This window comes from Mesocricetus auratus, unplaced genomic scaffold (genome assembly GCF_017639785.1).
Source record: "Mesocricetus auratus isolate SY011 unplaced genomic scaffold, BCM_Maur_2.0 Super-Scaffold_100676, whole genome shotgun sequence".
NCBI lineage: Eukaryota > Metazoa > Chordata > Mammalia > Rodentia > Cricetidae > Mesocricetus > Mesocricetus auratus.
The window spans coordinates 150,974,265-150,997,892 of NW_024429266.1; the positions used below are offsets into that span (position 1 = coordinate 150,974,265).

The 23,628-nt window shown below is 56.0% G+C and overlaps 1 protein-coding gene across 1 annotated transcript in view; it reads right to left on the reverse strand.

Moving 5' to 3' along the window:
• The window catches only part of Plxna1 (plexin A1), a 45,199-nt gene extending 23,031 nt beyond the window's left edge, over positions 1-22,168 (reverse strand). The window contains exons 1-9 of the mRNA XM_040739317.1: positions 22,086-22,168; positions 16,108-17,368; positions 14,762-14,944; positions 3,827-3,967; positions 2,735-2,835; positions 2,381-2,504; positions 2,134-2,287; positions 1,649-1,748; positions 298-412 (exon numbers count right to left, since the gene is read on the reverse strand). Coding sequence (XP_040595251.1) covers positions 298-412; positions 1,649-1,748; positions 2,134-2,287; positions 2,381-2,504; positions 2,735-2,835; positions 3,827-3,967; positions 14,762-14,944; positions 16,108-17,349 — 2,160 coding nt within the window. The 5' untranslated portion in view covers positions 17,350-17,368; positions 22,086-22,168. The remainder of the gene's footprint in view (positions 1-297; positions 413-1,648; positions 1,749-2,133; positions 2,288-2,380; positions 2,505-2,734; positions 2,836-3,826; positions 3,968-14,761; positions 14,945-16,107; positions 17,369-22,085) is intronic.
• Positions 22,169-23,628: the final 1,460 nt, after the last annotated feature.

Below are 23,628 nucleotides of genomic sequence, written 5' to 3' on the forward strand. Positions count from 1 at the left end.
TTCCTTCACTGTCTGGAAGAGAGCTGTCATGAGACCTGCTGGTCAGGCTGCTCTGGCCCAGGCTTCCAACGGGTTCCTAATCTCCAGTCTCTGTCTCCCAAGGATTATAAAGGATACCCAAGGACACCAGAAATGTTCCCAGTCTGGCCTCAGACTATGACATTCAGGAAGTTGTCTCTACTTTGGTCACAACTCACAGTGTACAACTGGCATCCTAGCCATCCATGGGTATTGTTGGGTGACACCCCAATGGTTACCGGTACTTCTGAAGTCTTAAGGCCACTTATCCAGCCTTACCTCAGACACATTGACACGTCCTTCCAGAAAGGCACAGTCGGCCGCATTGTTGGTGCACACGTGACGGTATTTGCACCAGTGGCAAGGGAAAGAGCCGTTGACACATGCCAGGCAGCTGCAGGGGAAAATGGGACAGTTAGGCCTAGGGGGTAGCAGCTTGTATTTCCACCATGGGAACCTGGTGTGCTGCTTCTCCTTGGAGTGTCATCCATGGGCCTTTACACTGGCTGCTCCTGGCTGAGAAGATAACCAGACCCTCTGCTTGCTGCACAGGTTTGCTGCACAGGTCTTGCCTCCTCTGGTTTCTTTCTTCTTCATCCCTGCACTGGTCACTGTGGTGACAACTGGTCATTATGACTGAGAACCAGAATGTGCCCATAAGCACCCCAGAAGCGAATGCCGCACATCCCCCTGCAATGCGCTCCAGCTGGTGCGGGCAACAGGCGGCTCCCCCGCTACTCAGAGGCTCAGGCCTCCTCTGACTGTCCTATCCACATCAGCTCCACCCAGGCAGATGCTGCTCAATCTGCATCTCATAACTCTGTGGCTCTGTAAAGATAACCTCACGGCCTCCAGAACACGCCTTTTCCTGCACCCCAGGATTGCCCTACTTGAAGACAATCCTAAGGGACCCTGAATATATTAGTCTCCTGTTCTGGAGATGACCTACCTTGCCTGGATAAGAGAAGGCCCTGGGACTCTACCAACAAATAAAAGTATGACTGAAAAGTCAGTCAGCCCCATCTCCCAGGCCAAACCTGTTATAGTTCTCTTTGAAATCCTCGCCCTTGCACTGGCCTTCTGAGGGCCTCTCTTGACCCGTGCCCTGGCTGGTGAATGGACTATGCGTCACCCCAGCTCCCTCGTTCCTTAAGCCAGGTGCTCACAGCCAAGATGGAAAGCAGCAAGCAGAGCTGACCAAACCTAACTTCCTGAGCTCAGCCAGAAGCCTGAGGAACTAGGCAGAAGCCAATGCCTGGCTGTCCTACTGTGCAGCAGCTATAGCCAAGCCAGAGATGGCACTAAGGTGCCATATCTGGGTTCCACAATGTCCCAAATCATTGTCTCCCTCAGAGGTCCTGCCCCCACTCTGGTGGCCAGCGGGGCTTTTTATAGGTCACATCTCACTCTCCTACCCAGTTTCTAAGCAGCTCTCCACAGCCACAGCCTTCCTCTATGCTACCCTTAGGACTTTGCCCAGCCAGCTCTTCACTGGCAGGCTGCTTTTGTGGGGGCCTCTTACCCTGCCTGTTTGACTAGATGTCAGCTGCAGGAGGGCAGGCCTGCAAAGTGTCTGCAGCAAGACCCCAGGGATGGGTCTGTAACAAGGGCATGATCTGGGGACACTCACGACTGGTGAACACTGCAGTTATAGAAGACAAAGTCCACAGATGCAAACTTCTTTCCCGTCTCCTTGGACTTGAGGTAGAGCTTCACCACCCGCTGGTCTCCTGCAGAATAGAGAGGCTGAGGCACCAGGTCATAGACCACAGAGCCTGGCCCCCACAGAGAGGGTCCAGATGGAAGCCAGCCCATTAGACCTCTAGCTTAGGCCCCAGGTGGCTGATGTCCAGTAAGGAGTCAGAATACAGCTTCCTCGTGAAGGTTGGACTAAGTGAACTCACTGGGCTACTTGCCAAATGTTGAACAACTAAATTGACCATAGCAGGCAGAAAGGGGCTGTGTTCAAACCTTCCCCAGGCTTTCGTCACACACAGAACAAACGTCCCCACCTCCACTCTGACCTCTCCTCAAGTTTACCCAGCCCCACACACCTCCTGCTTTTGGCTTTCCGCCCGTGTCTGCTATTGCTGAGCAGGAAGGGTGCCCACTCACCCTGGCCCTGTGTGATGGGTGCCACTTCCCGGGCAGAGGGTGAGCGACAATGGATGCGGCCATCTTCCAGGATGCTCTCAGTTTCTGTGAAGTCCTCGAAGGAGCAGTTGACACCAGCTGAGAGGTCAGGCACGTTCCAAGCCTGCAGCACGAGCTGGCCCGTGGCAGAAGGCCTGGGTGAGTGGATGCCTTTCCCACTTGCTCCACCCAATACTATCTCCTAGCCACCCCCAGCAGCCAAACTCACCGGCACCTGGGACATGGTGACTGACACATTGCGTGGCTGGACAGTCAACTGCACACACTGCAGCAGGTCAGAGGCAAACCGCTGGGGCTCATCTGCCCGCTCACAGGCATCTTGCCTAGAGCAGCTGTAGGTAGAATGTGCCCAGGTTGGGCCCATAGGGGTCCAGAGTCTCCAAGGTCACCAGAGAGGGGTCCCTGGGCTGAGGACATGGCTTCTTCCGCCCCCACCTTATAACATTCCCATCACTGGTCAGTGAGGTCAAATGAGACTCAGGCAGCTCCAGGGCAGCTATGATGACTGGGGCCACCAGGCTAAATGTCACCCACCCCTTCAAGCCAGACCTTCCAGACTTACACACTGTGCAGGACACACCAGCCACAGTGAGGATCCCGAGACCCCAGGCACAGCTCACAGGAAGTATACTGCACACAGCTTTCCACAGGTACCCGAGTCACCTGGGGAGGAATCATAGCGTGAGGCCTAACTAGGCCTATCCCAGGCTCCCATCCTGTCCCTGCAGTCCCCATCCTGTAGGAGCTCAGTGCATTCAAAAGCCAGGCTTGGTCACCCTGCGTCAGACAAGTGGGTCCAACAGGGACAAGACAGGTAGCCAGCTGAGCCCGACAGCTGTAGCCACACTTTATCTCCCACCTGTCTGGACCCCTTCCTAGCCTGGGCTTCTGAGGGACAGACAGACTTGTCAGTGAAAAATGACTGGGGCCAACCACAGCTGTGCTCAGAGAGAAGGGGCATGGCCAACCCCGGAGGTGCTCAGAGGGGCAGACAGACTCTGGGTCTCCCCAGCTCTCAGGACTCCAGAGGCAGAACCAACTATGCTCAGAAGCAAGAGCTGGTCACAAAGCCTGGCATCCTTCCTGTTCCCCTCTAATTATTGCCTTTCCATTTGTCATAAGGACACCAGTTTGCACAGAAGGGTTGGAATAGGCACCAAGCTGGTAAGGCTGGGCACATAAAAACACCACCTTGAAAAACTAGGCAGGCAGGGCTGGCCATAGTCCCACAAGTAGTATAGTCATGACCCATTACAGACAGTCAGAGCCTGAGCCAGGTAGGCTCAGCCCAGCATCCCAGCTCAGCCCTTCAATGGCACCTGTGCTTGGACCATGTTGTCTTTCAAGCACCAACTTCCATGGTTAGAGGTCACAGGGAGAGGAAGAGGGCCTTCCTGACCAGGTCCTAGGGAGTCTGAGGCTACATGGATGGCATGGAATCCTTATATACACACTTCCTAGAATAAGTCCACCGCTCATCTGACTGGTGAGTGACATGTCAGGTTTTATAGCCAATAGGGTACCTCCAGGGGGAAAAGCAGCCTCATGACTCCAGACAAGCTATTCCTCAGTTTCCTTATGATGGGGTTCTCTGGCTAGGGAACCCATCCCAGCCACCTTGACAGCCCATGGCTGAGCAGCCAGCTGCACGTACCTGCTTTTCCGTCATAGCATAGAGGTACTGGTGGTTGGGGCTGAGGACGAGGTCACGCAGGATAGGGTTGCCCTCCTGAGCCACCACACTTTCATAAGCCAGGGCCGGCCTGCCACTGGGGTTTGCAAGGTCCACCAGAATCTGTGTTATTAGCAAGAGCGGTCAGTGAGACAGGCTAACAATACTCTCTCTTAGACCTACCTCATCCACCAACATGTACCTCCCCACCAAAGTCCCAGGCTTGGTTCAGACTTAGGCAAGGCTGATCCAGCTCACTGCCCTGACCCAGCTCAGCCCAAGGACACAGAGACAGGACAAGACACACTGAGCAGGTGGGTGTGTCTTGGTTCCTCTATCAGTCCCGATACCAAAACTCAATGGTAGGGTACACATGGGTTACAGTGCCTACCACCAAGCTTCAGGTACTCTGGACTCTTTCATGGATCACCTAAGGCCTGCGAAGGAAAGCAGGTTTGAGGCGAGGGGGCATGCAAAGACCTGGTGGTCAGTCTAGTTGGGGAAAAAGACATGGGGCTCACACATAGCCAGGCCAAGGCTGTCCCTAGGTGTCTTGGGGTGAGGAACACCCCAGCAAGGTGTTAGAAAGAAGGGAGTCTCACCAGCATGGAAATATAGTTCAGGTCCCAAACAAGCCAGGCACTAATTAGCCTGCTCCTTCCCTACAGCCTTGGTGCTACAAGTATTTTTAGTTGCTTTTACCAAACAAATGTATTTAATTAACAGAAAGACCCACGGGGGCTTTCAGGATGGGACTCGTGGGGCATGTCTGCCGGCTCAGCTGGGTCCAGGCACAGTCTCCTGGGCACAGGACCTGCAGCTGCTTCTACCCACTGCGCAGCTAAGGCTGCCCAAAACCCACGTCTAGCTTTTAACCCATCGAGTCTACCTCTCTACCTCAAGGTGGGGGACTGGAGTGAGCCTGGCCTTCTCTGTACCCCACAGTGAGGGGGCAGGACAGACCTGTGGTCAGCAGGGTCAGGCAAAATCAGCACCCTGTGTAGGCCAGCTCTGTCAGGAGCTGGGAGAGGGGCCAGCCAGGGTGGGGCCTTGTGTCTCTGGGCCAAGAGGCTGCTGGCTGAGAGAGGGGGGAGGGTCACATTCCTGAGAGCCTGGGCCACCCCCCACATCCGCTCAGCTGCCTCTACACCAAGACAGGCTTAAGTCAAACCAGGCCCAGAAGAGCAGGGTAAGGGAGGAGGTCCTGGGAGGCCTTCTGGGGCTGGGCCCACAGTTGCCCAAACTTTGTTCCTAGGCCTCTGATAGACAAGCAACAACAGCTGGCTAAGGTGGTAAGGGGCCACAGCAGCCCAGTACCCCAGGAGCAGGCAAGGACACCAACCCTAATCTAAACCTATACTGCTCAGCTATGTCAGAGCAGGGGAGGGAGCCAGGTCCCTTGATGCCTGTGCCAGAGCTGCCACACTGCTCCGGCTAGCTCACACTGCCACACTGTGGGTAGCACAGCAGTCACGGCAAGGCTGGACTCACGCTGTGTAGGCCCGCACTCGGCTTGATGTCTCTCAGCTGAAAGGACCCACATGGGGTGCTGAAGCTCTCCACCATAGTTTCTCCATCCATGAAATGGGAGTGAAACACCAGCACCCACCACCCTGGCAGACAGGAAGGCCAACCTGAGACAGGCGCCAGGAAACAGTCTGTCCAGTGTTCAGGGGACTGACAGTCCCAGATCAATGTCCTCCAAGCCTCTAAGACCACAGCCAGGGCTCTCCTTCCCTCACACCCTGGGCTCACCCACCTGCACAGTCCAGGAAGATCCCACCCCAGTTGACAGATCTGCACCCAGCATGCAGGGTGCTCTGCACAGGGACCTGGGGACTCCTGCCACACTGACTACCACTGGCAAGGTACGGTTGGGGATATGACCCCAGTCCTATCCTGCCTGCCACCACCCCTCCCAGCCTGGGTAGACACATCAGCTCCAGGCATTCAGGGAAGGGACAGGCCAGGGCAGAGAGCAGGCCTTTCTCTGAGAGGTCAGTAAGGAAAGGACTAGAGGCCACCCAGGCTCAGGAGACCCTGCCCCCAGTCTGCTGGCTTAACTGACTGGAACAGGTGGTCTTCACAGACAGCTGCAGTTGGGGGCATGTGAGTCCAGCTGTCCATCCACCTGCCCAGCAATGGGACACATCCACAACCAGGTCCCAAGGATATGGCCCAGTAGAGGCTAACTCTAGGGAAACCAGCGGAAGAGTGTGGAAACCAGTCCTGAGCTAGAGGAAGTGGAGGTATTGGGGGAGGTGCTATGGACATGACTGGGTAGCAGCACCATGCTCTGAGCCAAGCCATGCACAGGCAGACCTGACAGGACCTCTGCGCATACCAGTGTGGTGGGCCCTATATATACAGTGTCCCCGAGTGCATGTGTGATAATGGGACTTACGTTTTGAAGATGAAATGTCCCTCATAGGCGCATGTGTTTACTTAACTTTCAGCTGGTGGCACCGTGTGAGGATGTTTTAGAACCTGCTTGAGGTGGGAGTCTTAAAAAGCATCACAGGGGCGAGCTTTGAAGGTTATAGTTCTGTCCCATGTGCCTGCCTGCTGCCATGGCCTCCCTACTGTGATGGACTCTATCCCTCCAGGACAGTGAGCTAAAACAAACCCTTTTTCCATTAAGTTGTTTTTGTCAGGGAATTTTATCACAGAGCCAGCAAAGAAAATAAATACAAGCCCTGTAAGAACACATGTGTGATGGAGTTCCTGAGGTACATGCATGATGAGGTCCCTATGTGTATAGTGTGTGATGCACTTCCCTAACCACATGCATAATGGAGTCTCTGCACATGTGGGTGATGAGGTTCCTTTGTATACACAAGGAATGGGTTCCTATATGTACACATACGGTGTCCCTGCCCTGTGATTGCACGTGCAATGGATGTATCCATGACAGGTCCTTGGGTACATACCAGTTGAAGGGGTCCCTGTGTACACACATGGGACAAGGGTCATGAACACGTATGTGATGATGGAATTCCTATGTACACAGGTATGATAGGGCCTCAATGTGCAAATATGTGAAGAGGGTCTCAGTGTATACATGGGATAGGGACCCTTTGTATACATATGTGTGATGGCCTCTGCATACACAGGTATAATGGGTATTGGTATGCACAGGCACGTTCTAGTCTCTGAATATAAGCATGTGTGACGACACTTTGTATATACATGGTGGATCCCTGTGTGAGCACATGGAAGGAGACCCTGTATACATATGTAGTAAGGTTTGTGCACACACATGTGATGGGGGTCTCAATGGATATGTATGTGATAGATCATTGTGTACATTTACATGTAGTCCCTGGATCTATGCATAACAGAATACTTAAGAGGATATATATGTGTGTGATGGAGAACCTGTAGACACATGTAGGGTGTGGTCCATGTACACACATGTAAGCTGTTCCTGTGTGTATGTGTTTGATAGGACCTTTGTGTGTACATGTAGTAGGGTTCTTTTTTTTTTTTTTTTTGGTTTTTTACGAGACAGGGTTTCTCTGTATTGTTTTGGAGGCTGTCCGTCCAGCCCGGCCTCGAACTCACAGAGATCCGCCTGCCTCTGCCTCCCGAGTGCTGGGATTAAAGGCATGCGCCATCACCGCCCGGCTTGTAGTAGGGTTCTTATGCACATATAATGAAGTCCCTGTATATACATATTTGATGGAGTCCCCATGTGCATAGATGAAGGAATCCTCTGGTATACATGTGTGTAATGGGGACCCTGTCTGTACATGTGTGATGGAGCCTTCATGTATATACATGTGTAATGGGGTCCTCATGTATATACATATGTAATACAGGTCCCTCTGTATGTGTATGTGTATTTGATAGCATTCCCTGTGTACTTTTACACATGTACAATAAGGCCCATACATGCAAACATTAAGGCAACACCTGACTGGAATGATGTTCCCCGGGTCATGCTGCAACCCACTAAGCTACAGTCACTACAGTATAGCCAGCTTCATCAGACCACACAGATAAGAGGTAAACTGAGAGTCACACAGAACCTGTGAGAAAAACAAAGCCTTGGACCTCCAACTGTAACTGGGGTCATAGTCTGCCCCGAAGTACTGGGGAGTCAGCCAGGAGGGCATCCTAGGAGGGCAAAAGGAAGAGCTTCAGGAGGCAGAGTGGGCACAGGGCCAGGGCAATAGAAGGGCAGCAGAGCCCACGTGCCAATGTCTCAGCCCACAGCTGTCCACTCCAGGCCCACCCACCTGGAGACAGCTGGTCTAGCAGCCCCTTGAAAAGCAGCTGGGCAGTTGGCAGAGCATAGGAAGGCATAGGCTGGGGCATCCCAGGCATCCTTACCACTTCCAGCAGTTGCCTTCTTGCTTCTCACACTTTTCCCCAGACACCAGAATCTTCCATAACTGTCCTCAAGAGCCCATTGCCCCCAGAGGCTGTGGTGGAGCTACATAGCCTCCTTGGACACAGTGTCAAGCTGCACCAGCACCTGTTTGGTGACATAGGCTCTCCCCATCCTATGCCTGTGCCTCTCAAGACTCTGGCCTCTGTTGTGGGTAGACCTGGAATCTGAGTTGACCATCGAGAGAAGCCAGGCCAGGATCTGATCTCCCCTATGGACAGAGCACCAACCACAATACAGCAGGCCAGGAAGTACTTTACCCATGGCTCCCAGGGCACCCCAGGAGAGGCCAGAGAGCACTTTGTCAGGCTGGAGAGGAGGCTGCCACTAGTGGGGAAGGCCTGGCCAGGCTGCCTGCTGGGTTCCAATCACCTCTAAGGCCCTGGCCAACTGCTACAGGCGGGTGGGCAGGCAGCTGACAGCCTGGCCAGGTCAGCTGTCCATCCAGTCCAGAGCCAACAATAGGGCCATTATCCAGACTGAGGGCAGGCGGGGTTGCTGAAGAGGATGTCTGGGCCATCCAGGCTGTATGCCAAGGCCGGCACGCGCCCTAGCTGCCCGGAGGCAGGGGGCTGCCCAGTTTTGCCTAACCCAAGAGAGGAGAGGTCCCTTGCTCTGCTCACCCCAACAACAGCCTGGGCTGACCCTACAAACTACTTAGCCCTGGCCCCCCTGCTTGTGAGCATGTACTGAGTGAGCCGATCTCACTCTGCAGGACAGGGTCTGGGTGAGATTACAGACCAGGGGCAGCAGCCTGGGAACTTCTGCAGACACAACTGCCAAGGCTGTCTTCCATGGGAAGTCGTCACAGGAAGGGGCTACATAAGGCGGCTTCCATGCCCATAAAGGCCTTTCCTCTAGCCCCCTCCTGCATCCCCACCACACACAAAGGCCAGGCAGGCTGACAGTGTAAGAGTAGCTGGCACTTATGCTACCCATAACTGGATGACAAAACACGGTTTGAAGGTGCCCAATAGGTATAATTGGGCCAGGTGTAGGCAGGGGCTGCAGGAGTCACATCTCTCCAGCCTCTACCTCCACCACACATAAAGGTAGAGGGCCAGGAGATAGCACTCTTGCAGAGGCCATCCAGGGCTGTGAGGACCTGTTGCAGCCTGTTTCTGCACTGACCTCTCCCACACAGTAGATCACTTCTTAGGACTGAGAATTCAGGGGCTCACAGTTCCATAGGAGAGAGCATCTTACTGAGGGTTACTGGGAGACTCTGGGCTCTGATCCCACTGTTCTCTACTCATAAAACACTTTTCCTAGAAGAGCCCTGGGCTGGGGCTATTCTGGCCTCCCCTGCCATAGACGGGTCCTGACTACTATCAGGAGAATGGCTGCCTAGGGGGGATATTCAGAGAAGGGCACAATGCCAGCTGATTGTTCTAAGGGTGACTTCCATGTGTATCTGAGTGACCTCTTGGCCACTAGGAGCTCATCTGCCATCAGACTGGAGTTAGTAGCTAGCTAGCACTGATTGGGTCTGTGTCTCAACTCAGCCCCTGGTTGCACGCCTCCTTTAGAACCAGCAAGAGGGTGGTAGTGCTCCCAGGAGACACATGTCTGCTCAGCACCATGAGTGCACACGGGTTCCACAGGGACAAACATACTCCACGGAAGACAGGCAGCCTGGGCCCCTCCATTCCCTACTCACAGCCAGCAGAGGGAGAAAGCAGAAACAGGTTCTGCCAAGCAGAGTCATGGGTCTCCCACCTAGTGCTTGGAACAAGACATCTGAGGTTAGATGAAAAGATCAAGAAGGAGACTAGCAGCTCCTCCTAACACAGTCAAAACCTATCCCCCAAAGGCTGGGTCCTTGGAGCAGTGTTGCATGAAACCCTGCATGCCAAGCAGAGGGTTGCATGCTTGACCTGCATGTAGCCCACACAGTGTGCAGCTCATGGATCCAGAGCAGGCCACAGCTTGACACTGTGGTCAGGATGAACCTTACAGCAGCTGAGCAAAGGACACAAAGGAAATGCACATGACTCAGCCCATTCCCAGCACGACAGCCGCAAGGGGTCAACGAGGGCAGCCCTGGAATGGGCAGAGCCTTGGAGGGGATCTGGGGAAGGTGATGCGCCCCCCAGTGAGTCTTCACTGTGGGCACCACTATTGGTGCCACTGAGGACACAGGATCTCTAGCAGGGCTGGGGGCAGAGGCAAAGAGGGCAGGCTGGAGGCATCCAAGGTCAAGGGCCTGTGGTGGGAGGAGGAGCTGTTTGTCCCCAGGCAGCTGCAGCAGTACAGACTCCGCTGGCAGTAGAAGCAGTTGTATATGAAGAAGGCCACCGGCACACTGAATTGTACAGCAAGCTGGCTGGCGGTTTCACTTCTGCTCCAGGCTTCAGATGTGTTGAGCAGAGCTGTGCCCTCCTTTCAGTACATGTGAAGACACTGATTAACACCTTGGGGAGCACACACCCTTGGGAGAGCCAGACATCTATGCCTGGACAGATGGGCATGAAGGGGATGGCCTTCAAGGCCTGTGAGCATGGGTCTGGCAGACACTGGGCTCCACAGCCACACCTCTGTTGCAGAGGCTCACAGCAGCAAGAAGACAAGAAGGTATAGTGATCTAATGACTACCACTGCCTGTCCTTACCTACACTGCAGTCCTGCCTTCCACCCTCCCTAAGCATCCGGACAGCTCACAGGGAAGCTTAGGCTCATGCAAGTCCAGGAAAGGAAAGAGGTTCCAGGAGAGCCAGGGTAGACCTCCTCAAAGGCTGGGCCCCAAACTGGCCCGAGAAGATACAGTATTCATTTCCTCAGGCCCTTCCTTCAGCTTTGGTACCCCCATTGGCCTGTGATGCTTTTCCTCAGCTGTATAATGTCATAGTGTGGGTCTCTGGCCCCAAACTAATGGTCCAAAAGCACGCTATATGGCTCATAAAAAATTTCTGAAAATGTGGGTTAATTACCAACATTGAACAACCTCTTACACAAAAGAATATAGATATCCAGATTCTTGGGGGGGGGGATATCCTGGCAAAAGAGGCAATATTCTATCTGGCACGCTTACCAGAGAACCTGGCTGGACCTCAAAGTGCACAGTCCCTTGGCCCTGACATATAAATGGACAGGGTGACTGGCCTGGGGTACACCAGATCTGTAATAGCCTGGAGCAAGTACTTGGCAGGAGTCCAGAGCCTATTTTTTGTAGAGGCACCTGGGTCATCTTGCAGGACCAAACAAGGGCTGCACCTGGGAACTCTAGCTAGAAATGGCTCTTTGGAGGCTGTAGGGGGAGCTACTCACAGGGCTAGGGCTCTGGGGGCCCAAGAGGATTCTGGGAGGGGCATTCCAGAGAGATGGCCTCTATTGGGGGAGGGTCACATTGGCAGGCAGGGCTCTGGGGAAGAAGGGGGAGGTAGGGGCACCCCAGCCAGGCCTTGAGCAGCTGAAGTTGGCAGGTCTTAAATTAATCGCTACAATTTTACACAACAACACGTTTGGCAGGGCCTGGCCTAGGGCCAGCCAAGTCTCTGGAGCTCCCTGGATGCTTTTTAAAGCCCTGGAAGTCCCAGGCCTGGGAAAGATGGGAGGGGCCAGCCCAGTCTGCCTGCCCTAGGTCAGGCAATGGCCTGGGGTCCCCAGAGTCCAGGCTCCAACACACAGTGCTGAGAGTGGGGGAGGAGGTGGGGTCATGGGCACCCCTGTGTACAGCTGGTCAGTCAGCAGAGCCAGGCCCAGAAGCCTTAGGGGTGGGAGGAGCATGGATAAAAACAAGAGGACTCAGGAGGCCACTCCAAAGCCCAGATGCAGGAGGTAGCTCGCAGTCCACAGGCAAAGGGCTAGTACTAGCTTGAACAGGGAACCAAAGAAAGTCGCCCATCTGTCAGGGTCATGACCTGGGGAGGTACAGGCTGTGGGAATCTTGTTGCCTGGAAGTGGACCAGGCCCCAGGCCCAGCAGTGGGAGCTACAGGCATTTCCAAGCCAGGACAGGTAGAAGGGACTCCACCCTACTCCCAGGGACAACTTAAAGATACCGCCTGGAGGCCACCACAATCTCAAAGGCCACCATAGCAGCCCTGGACGCAGTTCTAGGGACCAGCAACTAAGAAAAGGGTAGTGAGGGAATGGGCCCCCCAGAGTCACTGAAGCAGAGCTTAAGTCTCAGAGCCCTGCTAGGTTCTAGTCATCCCCCAAGAACCCACTGAAGAGGGGAGGGAGGGAGCAAGGCACCTGGACTCATGTCACATGACTGCTCTGTGCCTCAGTTTCCCAATCCATGAAATGGATGCTGGAATGAGGCTTTGAGTGAGTCAGTCACATAAGCACTCTGCATGCTCACACGAGGGGGCTCATTACTGAAAAGAAAGGCTCACACAGACAGAGAGGAGAGCTGACAAACCTCAGAAACACCTCATTTGCACAACAGTGGCAACAAAAGAAGATTGATAAGACAGGAACACCTGTTAAACCATTTCATGAAATCCCACGTCTGGGACAGGTGGAATGGGTGAAAAGGGTCAGACATCCGGGTCCTGTGACGTAATTACATCATGCCCTGAGTGGAACAGCATGCACCCAGTTCAACCACAGACATCGAAACGAAACGTCGGTTCAACTTTGCACACACCGTCCCGGCAGCTGATCCCATATACCCAGAAAGGCCTCATCCACTCAAGAGCTGCACTTAGCACCGGCTGGGGGCAAAGAATCAGCTCCTCAGCGGGACTGTCTAGTGGCTGTCCGAACAAAATCTCAAGGGGGTAACCTGGCCTGGACAGCAGAGGCGACCCCACTCCTACCTGCTCACCCACACGCCCTCTTGGGCATGAGAGAGCGGGGAGGCAGGAGACAGGAATGGGGCAGCAGGGCTGGCAATTCAACCTCTGCCACAGATACGGCTCACAATGCAGCCTCTGCTCATGGATAGCCTCCAAGGTTCCATACTCCAGGACTCAGTTTCCTCTCTGTGGGAGCACTGCCAACCAACACTCTGGGGAACAGGTATGCTCTGAGTTTGCCAACCAAAGCCGGGAACCAAAGGGGCCCCTGGGGCCCAGGAGGCAGCAAGGAGACAGGACTGGAGGGACCTGTTTTCCCAGCCTCACTTGGGGCTGTCTGCCACCCCCTCACACAGGACATCAAAAGGGACACTCCCAACCATAGAAGCCCATCTCCAATTAGGAGATAGGCACTAGGGAACCCCAAAAGAATGTCTCTAGGTTTGCTGCACCCCAGCTTCCACAACCCCCCTCAGTGGCTTCCCAGTCCCATGTACCTTCTTGAGGCACTCTTAAGTTATAGAAAAGGCTACACTGGAGTTCCAGGGCACACCTACACCACCTGAAAGTCACAACAAACAGGACAGGGCTCCAAGGGCAGGAGGGACCTGGTCTGAGTCTTTCAACCAGCCACCTCCACTGGCCAGGTGCTGGGACTATACTGTAGAGAATCCATGGATTCCTCGCTTACCCCGAAGGCCCCTCAATTACCAGCTCAGGTTCCAAGGCCTCAAGACCACGAGCAGCAGCACCCCAGCCCAGGGTAGTGACACTGATATGAGGACTTCCCAGAGATCCCAGAACAGGAAGGCTGAGCTGAGGCTCCGCATACAAGGCTAGGGGCTGAGAGCAGTCAGGCCTTTTTGGCCGTGGGCCCAGTCTCACCCACAGGCACACGAGCAGTCAGGCCAGAGGGAGGGGGCTGTGTCAGCAAGAGCTCTCAGCTGTTATTTCATCTCCTGGCCCTGCTTGACGGCCCTCTGGGTACCCAGGCAACTCCACCTTTCAGTGTTACTAGAGGCTGCTTCCATCCATGTGGGACCCCACCCACTGCCTACCCAGTGACAGGCAAACCCACAGCCTCTGGAAACCTTCACTGTCCAGCCAGTCGTGGAAAGGAAGAGAGTCTAGAAATCAAACAGTTCAGTACACAGAGCCAGCCTCACCCCAAGGCCTACTAAGCTGGGCCCTCGGTCACTCAGGCCACCCGCTCCCTAGGCACCAGGCTACGGTGTGATGGGGGCGGGGCACTCCCCTTGCCCTGCCCTTGGCCTTGGCGTTGCTTTGCTGCATGGTGGGTGGGAGTGGGGCTGGCTGACTCAAAGTGCTGCTTCAGCAGACACCAGATCTCCCAGGGCTGAAAGGAGGGCTCAATGGGGAGGGGGACTGCACAGTCCTGCCCAACCCAACATCTACACAAGCTTCCCCTCCAGTCCCTAGACACCCAAACCGTCCTTTAGGACCTGGGCTTCTGTACAATGGCCCTGAAAGTCTTGTACAGTAGAACAAGCCTCGTCTACCCTTGGGCCCCCAGATAAACAACAGGACAGAGGAAAACTTCCCATGGAAGCCCAGAAAGGAGGAGGCCCTCCAGAGGCACCCGGAGATCTGAGCCCTTCAGGGTCACTGGGCCTGGCACAAAGAGGCATGTACCCGCCCACCTCACACACAGACCCTGGCTCCCTGTCAGAGAAAATCTAGCTTCTCTCCCTTGGATGGGACCTGCACACACACAAACACACTACCCAGGGGGGCCCCTCCAAGCCCACACAGGCCTGACCTTGCGGATGCGGCCGCTGCGAGTGCCAGCAAAAACCACGGTGCGGCCCTGGTAGTCATAGGCAGCCACAGCAGTCAGGCCATCATCCTTGTCCACAAAAAGGGGTGTGCCCTCGATGGTGACCGTGCCCCCCAGGGGCTGGTTGAAGTCCTGCCCACAGAAGTCATCATCGATCTGCAAGGGCTGTAAGAAGTGACAAGGTAAGCATTTAGCAGCTATGAGCACCTTCACCTTGAGCACAGCAGGGGACAAGGCTGGGGAAGGAAGGCCCAGGGTGGAAGTGAGGGGTGCCATATAGCCTGCCAGACCCAAACAAGGTCTACAAAATTCTGGGAAAGAAACAGGGTCCGTGAAGCAGTCGAGTTCCAGTGAATGAGCCCAGAGTGGGAGAAAGACCCAGAGGGGTGACCTGAAGAACAGGCAGGTGAGCTAGGGGCCCACAACCATGGAAGCAGGCCAGTCACTCCAGGAACAGCCATGATGGACAAAGGAAGGAACAGCCTGGAGTTGGGGGACAGCCAAAAAAAGTCTTTCTTCTGCAAATCCTACATTTGCACCTTGCATGTAAACAAAGATGATGTGCAAGGTAGGAGGGGGTGAGCACACCCAGAAGGCACAGAGAAGGACCTGCTGTGCTGACAGGAAGCAATCAATACCTCAAGGTTCCGGTGATGGCTTAGAGTGGAGGCACAGGAGGAGGGTGGATAGACAGGACAGGAGTTAGGGGGAGAAGGAAGAGAACAGCTGCTTCTCCTCTGGGGTCTGAGGTCTGTTAGGGCAGAGGCCACTGATATGGAGGTAGAGGGAGGCCAGTTAGGCTAGGAATCCCTGGAAAATAATCAGGGAGTAAGGAGCAGGTCTCAGGGCATCCAGAATACACGTGGGGACACAATGCCTTTCCTGAGACAAGAGAATGGTGGCTTCATCTCCCTGCTGCATTCAGAGCCCCTGCCATACCTATGGCCACCCTTAGAGGATAAGGTGATAAGCTCCAGAGAAGCAGTATCTGGGGTCCTTGTGCTGGCTGTATGACCCCGGGTAAATCAATCCACCTCTTAGCCTCTATAACCTCATCTGTAAAAGGGGAACAATCTAAAAATGATCATCATCATCCAATGTTCCCCAAGAGCTTTGGAGCTGTGTTGACAGATGCTGCTCCTAGTCATGAGGTGATGTCATGACTAGGAGCAGACTTTGGGGCTGGTGTGTTGGGTCTTAACTCAAAGGGCTGGGGAGCAGGCTAGGGAAAAAGCAGAAAACAGGCCCAGGATAGAACAGGGACACCAAGGTGTGTAGATAAGAGGTGACCACAAGAAGGGTGGCAGGAGCTCCCACCCCCAGCTCACCGAGTTGATGCAGCCCAGCTCCTTGTTGAGCAGCCAGGGCAGTGAGAGCTTGCCCTCACCACGGTAGCACGACTGGATGCGCTCTTTGATTTTCTCCTTGATGGCCCGCAGTGTGAACAGACACAGCGCCGACTCCTTGGGGGGCTTCACACGGTTCTTCTGGCCCTGTGCGAACACCGTGAACAACACGTCCTCATCCTCAGCAAGGCCCAGCTGCTTGGCTAGGGCCTGGCCTGGCCGGCTCAGGTAGGCATCCTGCACCAGGCGGTACTCCACTCCAGCCTGCTCACAGCCAATGGGGAACTCCACATAAGAGTAGAACTTGGGGTCATTCACACACAGCCGCACAATCTTGGAGGTGAAGAAGTGCTCACCAGCGGCATCAGGCGAGGTAAGCTGTGTGTCCAGCTGCAGGGTGAGGTAGTATACGAACTGCTCGCTGCGGAAACTGTACACATAGTAGATGTCAAAGGCTGGGAACTTGGACAGTGTGTCTGATGGGATCTTGAGCTGAGATGACACAAACTCGTCCTGGTACACGAAGCCAAACATGTCAGCATCTTCCTCATTGGCCATGAGCCGGCGGCTGGACAACGTGGGGAAGTACTCTGATTTGCCATCGATGGGCGTGCCTACAAAGAGTTTGGCCTGGCCCTGGCCAGGGGGCCCGGCAATGAGTACTCCTGCCATGCTCCCGGCCTCTCGGACACTAGACAGGTAGTGCTCCTTGCGGTGGTGTGGCTCACCCAGCTTGAAAAGATCATCCAACCTCAGGAACTGGCAGATGCCCTGTGAGGCGCTGCCACAGGCCAACAGGCGGTTGGCAGCGTAGTCCAGCAGCAGAAGCTTGTTGACGTTGTCTGTGCTCCCCAGGCCATGTGGGCAAGACTGTACACTGGGGGGTGGGTAGCATTTCTCGTTATCTTCTACGGGGCCTGTCACATGGGCCCGAAGCAGGGTCAGGTTCCCTGACAGCTTGTAGATGCGGTTCACTGCGCCAACATATACCTCTCCTGTTTGCTCGTGAACCACCAGGTGGGTGAGGCCCCAGTCACTGGCCACAAAGGTGCGGAAGGTGGGTTGAGGACCCACACCAGCTGGGGGTGAGCTGATGGCCATCCACACACCCCTCACCAACAGCAGCAGCAGCAGCGGCAGTGTCCGAGGGCTCAGGGTTGGCAGTGGCATGGTGGGCTGGGGCCTCAAGTCAATGTACTCAGGTCCTATAGGGGTGAGCATCATGGGACTGGGTTTCTTGGCCCTGGAAAGAATAAGCAAGAGAGGATGTAAGTGTGGGATTTCCCACATAAGCACAGGGCATCCATACATGGCCTCCTCATTTCCTGAGTTCTCCGCATGTGTGTGTGCTTTGTAGATACCTCCAAAAAGACCACTACCAGTACCCAGACAGAGCAGAGCAAAGGAGGCACTTCCGTGTCCTGAGGCATGCAGGCTGCAAGGGTGAGCCAACTGTCACAGGGAACACACTGTAGCTAGCAGCAGCAAAACAGGATACCTGCCTGGTAGCAGGGTGCTCCACTAGAGTCTGTGCCCTGCCACTCCTAGCAAGAATGGGCCCAAGAACACAGGGCATCTTTCAAGGGTCTGGGGTTTACATGACCTTGACCCAGAACCTGCGCATGCCCTAAGGATCAAGATCCCTCATAATTCTCAATCTCAAATGAGTGACATGTTCCCTGCCTCAGTGTTCCCCACCAAAGTTGAGCAGAGATAGACTGTAGTACACATCCCCTCCTCCACAGAGTGTCAGCTGCCTTGGTGACTCCCAGCACTATTAGACACTCTCTGATGTGTGGACTACTCCCCTGAGACTTTAAACATTCCCCAGCACAGACAGTATCCATACCCACAAGGACCACCAGAAAGACACACACACACACAGTTCTGCAGCCACATGGCAATAGTTCTGAGCTTAGGTTAGACTAGCCTGCGCAACTTTCTATGGGGTCTTGACTCTGGCATTGCTCCCTGGCTGACCTTGGCCCAGCATCTTACAAACCTCAAGGCTGACACTCTAAGGATGAATCTAGAAGCAGCAACTCCCACTAGAATCCCCACATTCCCAGGCAGAGGGCACTCCCCACGATGCCTCCTTCCAGGTACTCAGCTTCACAATGCACTCTCAGCGAAGAGGACTTCCAGAGAGAGGGAGGGCTCCCTGAATCCCAGCCCTCAACAGTGTCCTCTGCCCACTCCTGGCTCCTCCACCATGTCTACCCACAGTCAGGACTCCATGAGGCCGTTTGGGCGACTTTTTGGATCTGCACTGCCTCCCAAACCCTGGCAGGACACCTCAAATCCAGCTGTGTTTCCACTACATCTGAAAAGTGCCACCTCCCAGGATTGAGTAGTGCTGGTCAAATGCAGCAGCCCTAATGGAAACAACTCCTTTTCCTCAGTTTCCCTAGTCCCCAACGGGATGGCAACACTGCTTTTCTGGTGGATGAAACAGTTTGAAGTCCATGTCCTGATTGACAAGTGTCACACTCTTGAGGACAGCAGGGCCACAGAGCCTGCCCTGTGGGCTTGGTGTGTGTGTGTGGTGGTGGGACCTCTCACCCTACTCCTTAGCTGATGTCTGACCATGGAAGTGTTTAGTGTGGCGAGTGTGCAGTCACAATGCCCTCCCCCACAGTCCATTCATAGTTGGGGACATGGAGGTTTAAAGATGTACCTTCTGCAAGTCCAGGTGTGGAGCTAGCCAGAGGCAGGAAGTTAGTTACAGATGCTCAGTCCTTAATCTTCCATGTCCTACTGTACAGCACAAGGCACCTTGTTCTGCCCCACAGCTGCTCAGGTAAACCTGAGTGTGATGCCTCTTCTGACCTGCTCGTGCAGGCAGGCTGAACGTGTGGACCTGCTGGGATGTCCTACCTGCTAGCACTCACTGGTCTGCTTTAATCCGTGGCGGCACAGGCTTGGTTAGTGGTTCTGGCTACTTATTGCTCAAATGCCCCCCCCCCCCCCCAAAGGACATAAGCTGGGTGCAGAAAGGTCACACTTTCTCTCCAGAGCCACCAGGCCCAAGCAGATTCGGCAAACACTTGTGACTGAATAAACAATTAAGTCACGGCGAGTGGCCAGCCAGGCCTGCCTGGACAAAGCTATCTTCAACCTGAAATCAGATGGGGAAACTAAGGCTCAGGGCAGCAAAAAGTGTTGGTGTAAATCCCAGAGTAGATACGGGATGGTACCACCTTGCAGGAAACCTCCCAGCAGGCTGTCAGCTGCCTTGTGCCCCAAACCAGCAGCCACCAGGGGCCCCCACAGGCAGACAAGAGGGGGAGAACACCCCCACCAGCCTCCTATCCCACAAACCAAAGCAGACTAGAGAGCAGGTTGCCTGCTGACAAAACGGGCCTGGGCTGAGCACTGAGTCCATGTGAACTCCAAAGAAAACATGAATCACTCACCGTTTATCAGTTCAAAGCAGGCCTGCAATTACCAGGGGCTGGGCTTTCCCCTCCTCCGGGATAATTATACATGTCTTAATGCAATTACGGGTCCTACTTTTTATATTAAACGGGAGGGACCTGGCTGAAGAAGCCACCATCCAAACTCCAGTCTGGCCCTGGGCCTACTCCCCCGCCTCCCAACAGAAGCTGCTGGGAAGGGATTGGCCTGGGGGGCAGCCGGCCACAAAAGAGGAGATCCCAAGCCCATACCTACCACACACAAAGACGAGCAGGGACTACTTTCTCTAGTCTAGAGACTAGACTCAGGACTCAGACAAATCCAAGGTCACACAGCCAGCTGACAGAAAGGGACTAAAGCTAGAGCTACTGTAGAGACCCCAGGCAGGAAAGGGGCCAAGTCCACTCAGAAAACAGTGTGTGCCTGCAAAGTAGGGCCTGGTACCGGGTGCTGGGCCAGGCTGGGGGAGGGGTGCAGACAGGCTCTGGGTTCTGTGAGCTGCCTGGCCACCTTAGCCTCCAGAAGCTCCCAGAAGGGCCTTTCCACCTGCGTTAGAAGACCCAGGTCCAGTGGATACTGGTGGGGTGGAGGTGTTCTAGAAGAATGGTGGGGAGAACACACATTTCTGCTGGAAATGCAGATGGGGCAGCACAAATGGCCACAGCTCCCCAACATGGACTAGTGAGAAGCTGAACAGGAGGACCACGGGGTGCTGGGTGTGTACAATAGGGACCCGGGGAGAGTAGACAGGTTCAGTGATGGGGCTTCAGCCAGGACCAGTCTGGAACAGGCCTCCAGTGGCCCACACAGATCTGGTACCCTGCTCTCTCCTAACCCTGGATGACACCATGGTTCTTGCTCAGAAACAAAGACCTCAGAGCCTTCACATGGGGCCAGCCTGCTCTCTGTACCCTGATGCTCTGGAGCCTAGTGGGTGTGGACAGGCTGGTCTAGCTGTCATCTCACCAGTGGTTCCCTCTCAGCAGCCACGGGGTTGCTTTGCCTTGTCACCCTGCCCCACCCTACAGGAGGTCACAGGAGATGGTCTCCAATGGCCTAATCTCTACCTGGAGGCCTTGGAGTCCTGCTCTCCAGAGAAGGTGCCAGCTTCTGGTCTTCCCTGGAGTCCCGTACTCCTGGCCAGATGTTCCACGGATGTGGCTTTGTCCACAACATCTTGTCTGGCCCCAAACCCAAGAACACATAGCTCAGCCAACCTTGTACAGAGCCCAAGTCTCCACCCATACTGTCCTCTGTGCCTGAAGACACCTCTGGTGGGCTCCAAGCTGCCACCTCCCCATTGCCTGACAGCTTGGCCCTGAAGCCGAGTCCCCTGCTTTGCACCTCTGCCTAGGGCACTAGCTGAGTGCTTCCCAGATCCAACAGACTCCTGGCCAGCCTAAGACAGCACCCCCACCCCCTACTTACCCCCAACAAGCAAGAAACTTGAGAAATTGGGGGTGTTCCCGGAGGGCTGGAGACACACAGGATAGTACCACCCTCACCGGACCACAGCACCTGCTGGAGGGATAGGCAGCACCAGGGTACAACAGAGCCGGAGGTAGGAGCCTGGTTGAGGGGCAGAGGCTCAGTTCCTTCCCATCCCCCCAACACACCCCTTTCTTTCAAGGGGCGTGGCCCCAGCACCCCACAGATGAGCCTGAGACAGCCCCTAGCACTAAGTAGCCCCTCAGAAGCCTTCTCATCCCTTTCCAGAGCTGCACCTGGGGTCTCTGCAGGCAGAGGGGCCTCCCTGGAGTCTATGCTCGTCCTTCTCCGCAGCAGCCAGAGTAAGCCCACCACCGCCACCGTCCTCGCCGCACAGCACACCAGGCCTGGGGCCGTCCAGGAAGCAAGGGGGAAGCCTCCAGAGAAGGAATGACCCCGTGGAGGCCCTGCGCAGGGGGAGGCCGAGGAGGCCCGAGCCGGCGGCCTCTCCGATGGCACCGCATCTCCCCTTGAAGCCGCCGGGTGGAGGGCCTGCGGGCCGGGGGTGGCTGCGGAGCTCACTCGCGCGCCGGGGCCGGAGGGGGCGAGGGTCCCCACGAAGCCTCGTAACTTCCACCCCAGCGCCCGAGGCCGGCCCAGGGCACAGCCTGGGACCTCCCCAAATCCCGCGGCCCTGCCCAGGCCTGCCCAGCGCGGCGCTCGCCTGCGGCCCACGTCCCCACCCGCGGCCCGGTCCGACCCGGCGCGACACCGGCCGACAAGAGCACCCGCAGGGCCCTCCCCGCGGGGCCACTGCAAACTTTCTCTTCTGCCTGGAGGAGGGGGCCGCGAATGCGATCACAGACATAGCGCCGCCCGGATCGCAGGGCCCCGGACGCGCTGCGACCCGCCGGGACGCGGCAGTGTTTCGCGGAGACCGCGCCCGGACACACGCGGGCGCCCGGCCGGAGCCGCAGGACACGCCAGCCGCGGACACGCGCGCCGCAGTCCCCGCGCACACCCCCTGGCTACCGCCAGCGCCCCCCCGGCCACTAGGGACCCCGGGCCGCGATGAGCCTCCCGCCGCCCGAGGGGAAAGTTGCGCCCCGACTCACCCGACAACCCCGGGCGCGCCCCGCCACCGGCCATCGCCGCGCCCTGCCGCTTGGCCCTCCGCGGGGCCGCCCACGCCGCGCAGGCCGAGGCCGCAGCGCCCGGGCTCCGCTCCGCTGCGTGGCTGCGTCGCCGCTGCCCAGCATGAATGGGGCGCTGAGCGCCGCGCGGCTGCGGACCGGCCTCGCTCTCGCCGCCCCGCGGAGCGCTGTGCCGCGCGCATGCGCCGGCCGAAGCCGGGGGCGGGGCTGGGAGGTGGGGCGGGACCCGCAATGGCCTGCAGGGGGCGCCCAGCCCCACGCCGAGAGCGCGCGCGCCGGGTCCCACCGCTTGCCTTCAAAGGGCGATGCCACCTCAGCCTTACACTCTGGGCTGGTTTGGGGGTGGGTGAGGTGGTCTGGGTGATCCCAGGAGTCGGTGCACTCTATAACGAGCACTGCCTGGAAGCAGAGCTTTCGTCCACGGAAGGGTAAACTGAGGATGGAAGAAGCACTTGCCCTGGTTATATTGCTCATCTCGTCCTGCGCGCCCGATCTCTTAGGTGGGACGGGCACTGCACCTCGCAGGCCCCAGGCAGTGGCACGTGCCAAGATGCCCAAGCTCAGGAACGACTGATCAGTCCGGTACGCGGTCCTGCAGCAGGGCATGTTAAGACCACCCCAGCAGCATAGGGACAGTGCCAGGTGGACCGTGGGCGGAGGTTGCCTGCAGAGCTGGGTGCGCCCGGTCTGGGGCGCAAAGAGAACCCAGTGCAAAGCATCCAAAGCGAGGCAAGCAGCTGCGCGCAGAACGGAACAGAGCATCCACAAAAGGTGGTAGTGGGAGGGGCGAGCGCTGCTGGGCACAGCCTGGGGGACCCAGTGCAGCTCACTCGGTAAGGACCATTGTCCCTACTTATTCCTCTCCCAGGAAACCGTCATCCTCTTTCCCTGTGATCATTCTTGCCTGGCTTTTTCTCTGGGTGTGACCATTTGTATTTTGTCTTCCTGAATGACATATCCTTTTGTGTAGCTTATTTGGGGATACTATAGAAATGGGATCCCACTATCCTCTCTGAGAGGAATGCAGGGGTTCTTGGGCAGTCTCTGCTCTCACTGTGATGTGAACCACTCTGGTAGTTAAGCCTCCCCTCTGCTGATGCCCTAGGACTCGCCACTCTAGACCCGGTGCAGGGTCGTGGTAGGTGTGGGTTTAGCTTCAGCAGACACTGTAAACTGGTTTTCATCAGTGACGCCCCGCCCCTCTGCATGGTCAAGAGTCAGTAACAGTGGCAAAGATTTCGCTTTGATTTTTGGCAGGCTGAGGGTAGGCGCTGGTTCTCCGTGCCCCTGAATGGTGGTGAGGCTCCTCTCTCCAAGTTAATGTGCTGTCTGATCCCACAGGCGCTACATGCTGAATGTACAAATCTCTGCTGTGCTGTACAGATGGGACGAACTGAGACTGCATGGGTCATATGACCTGCCCAAGCTCCCCAGCTGGTTGGTGGCAGTCTGGAGGCTAGCCCAGGGGTCCAGCTCAGACCATGGGCTTCCCACTTGCACACCT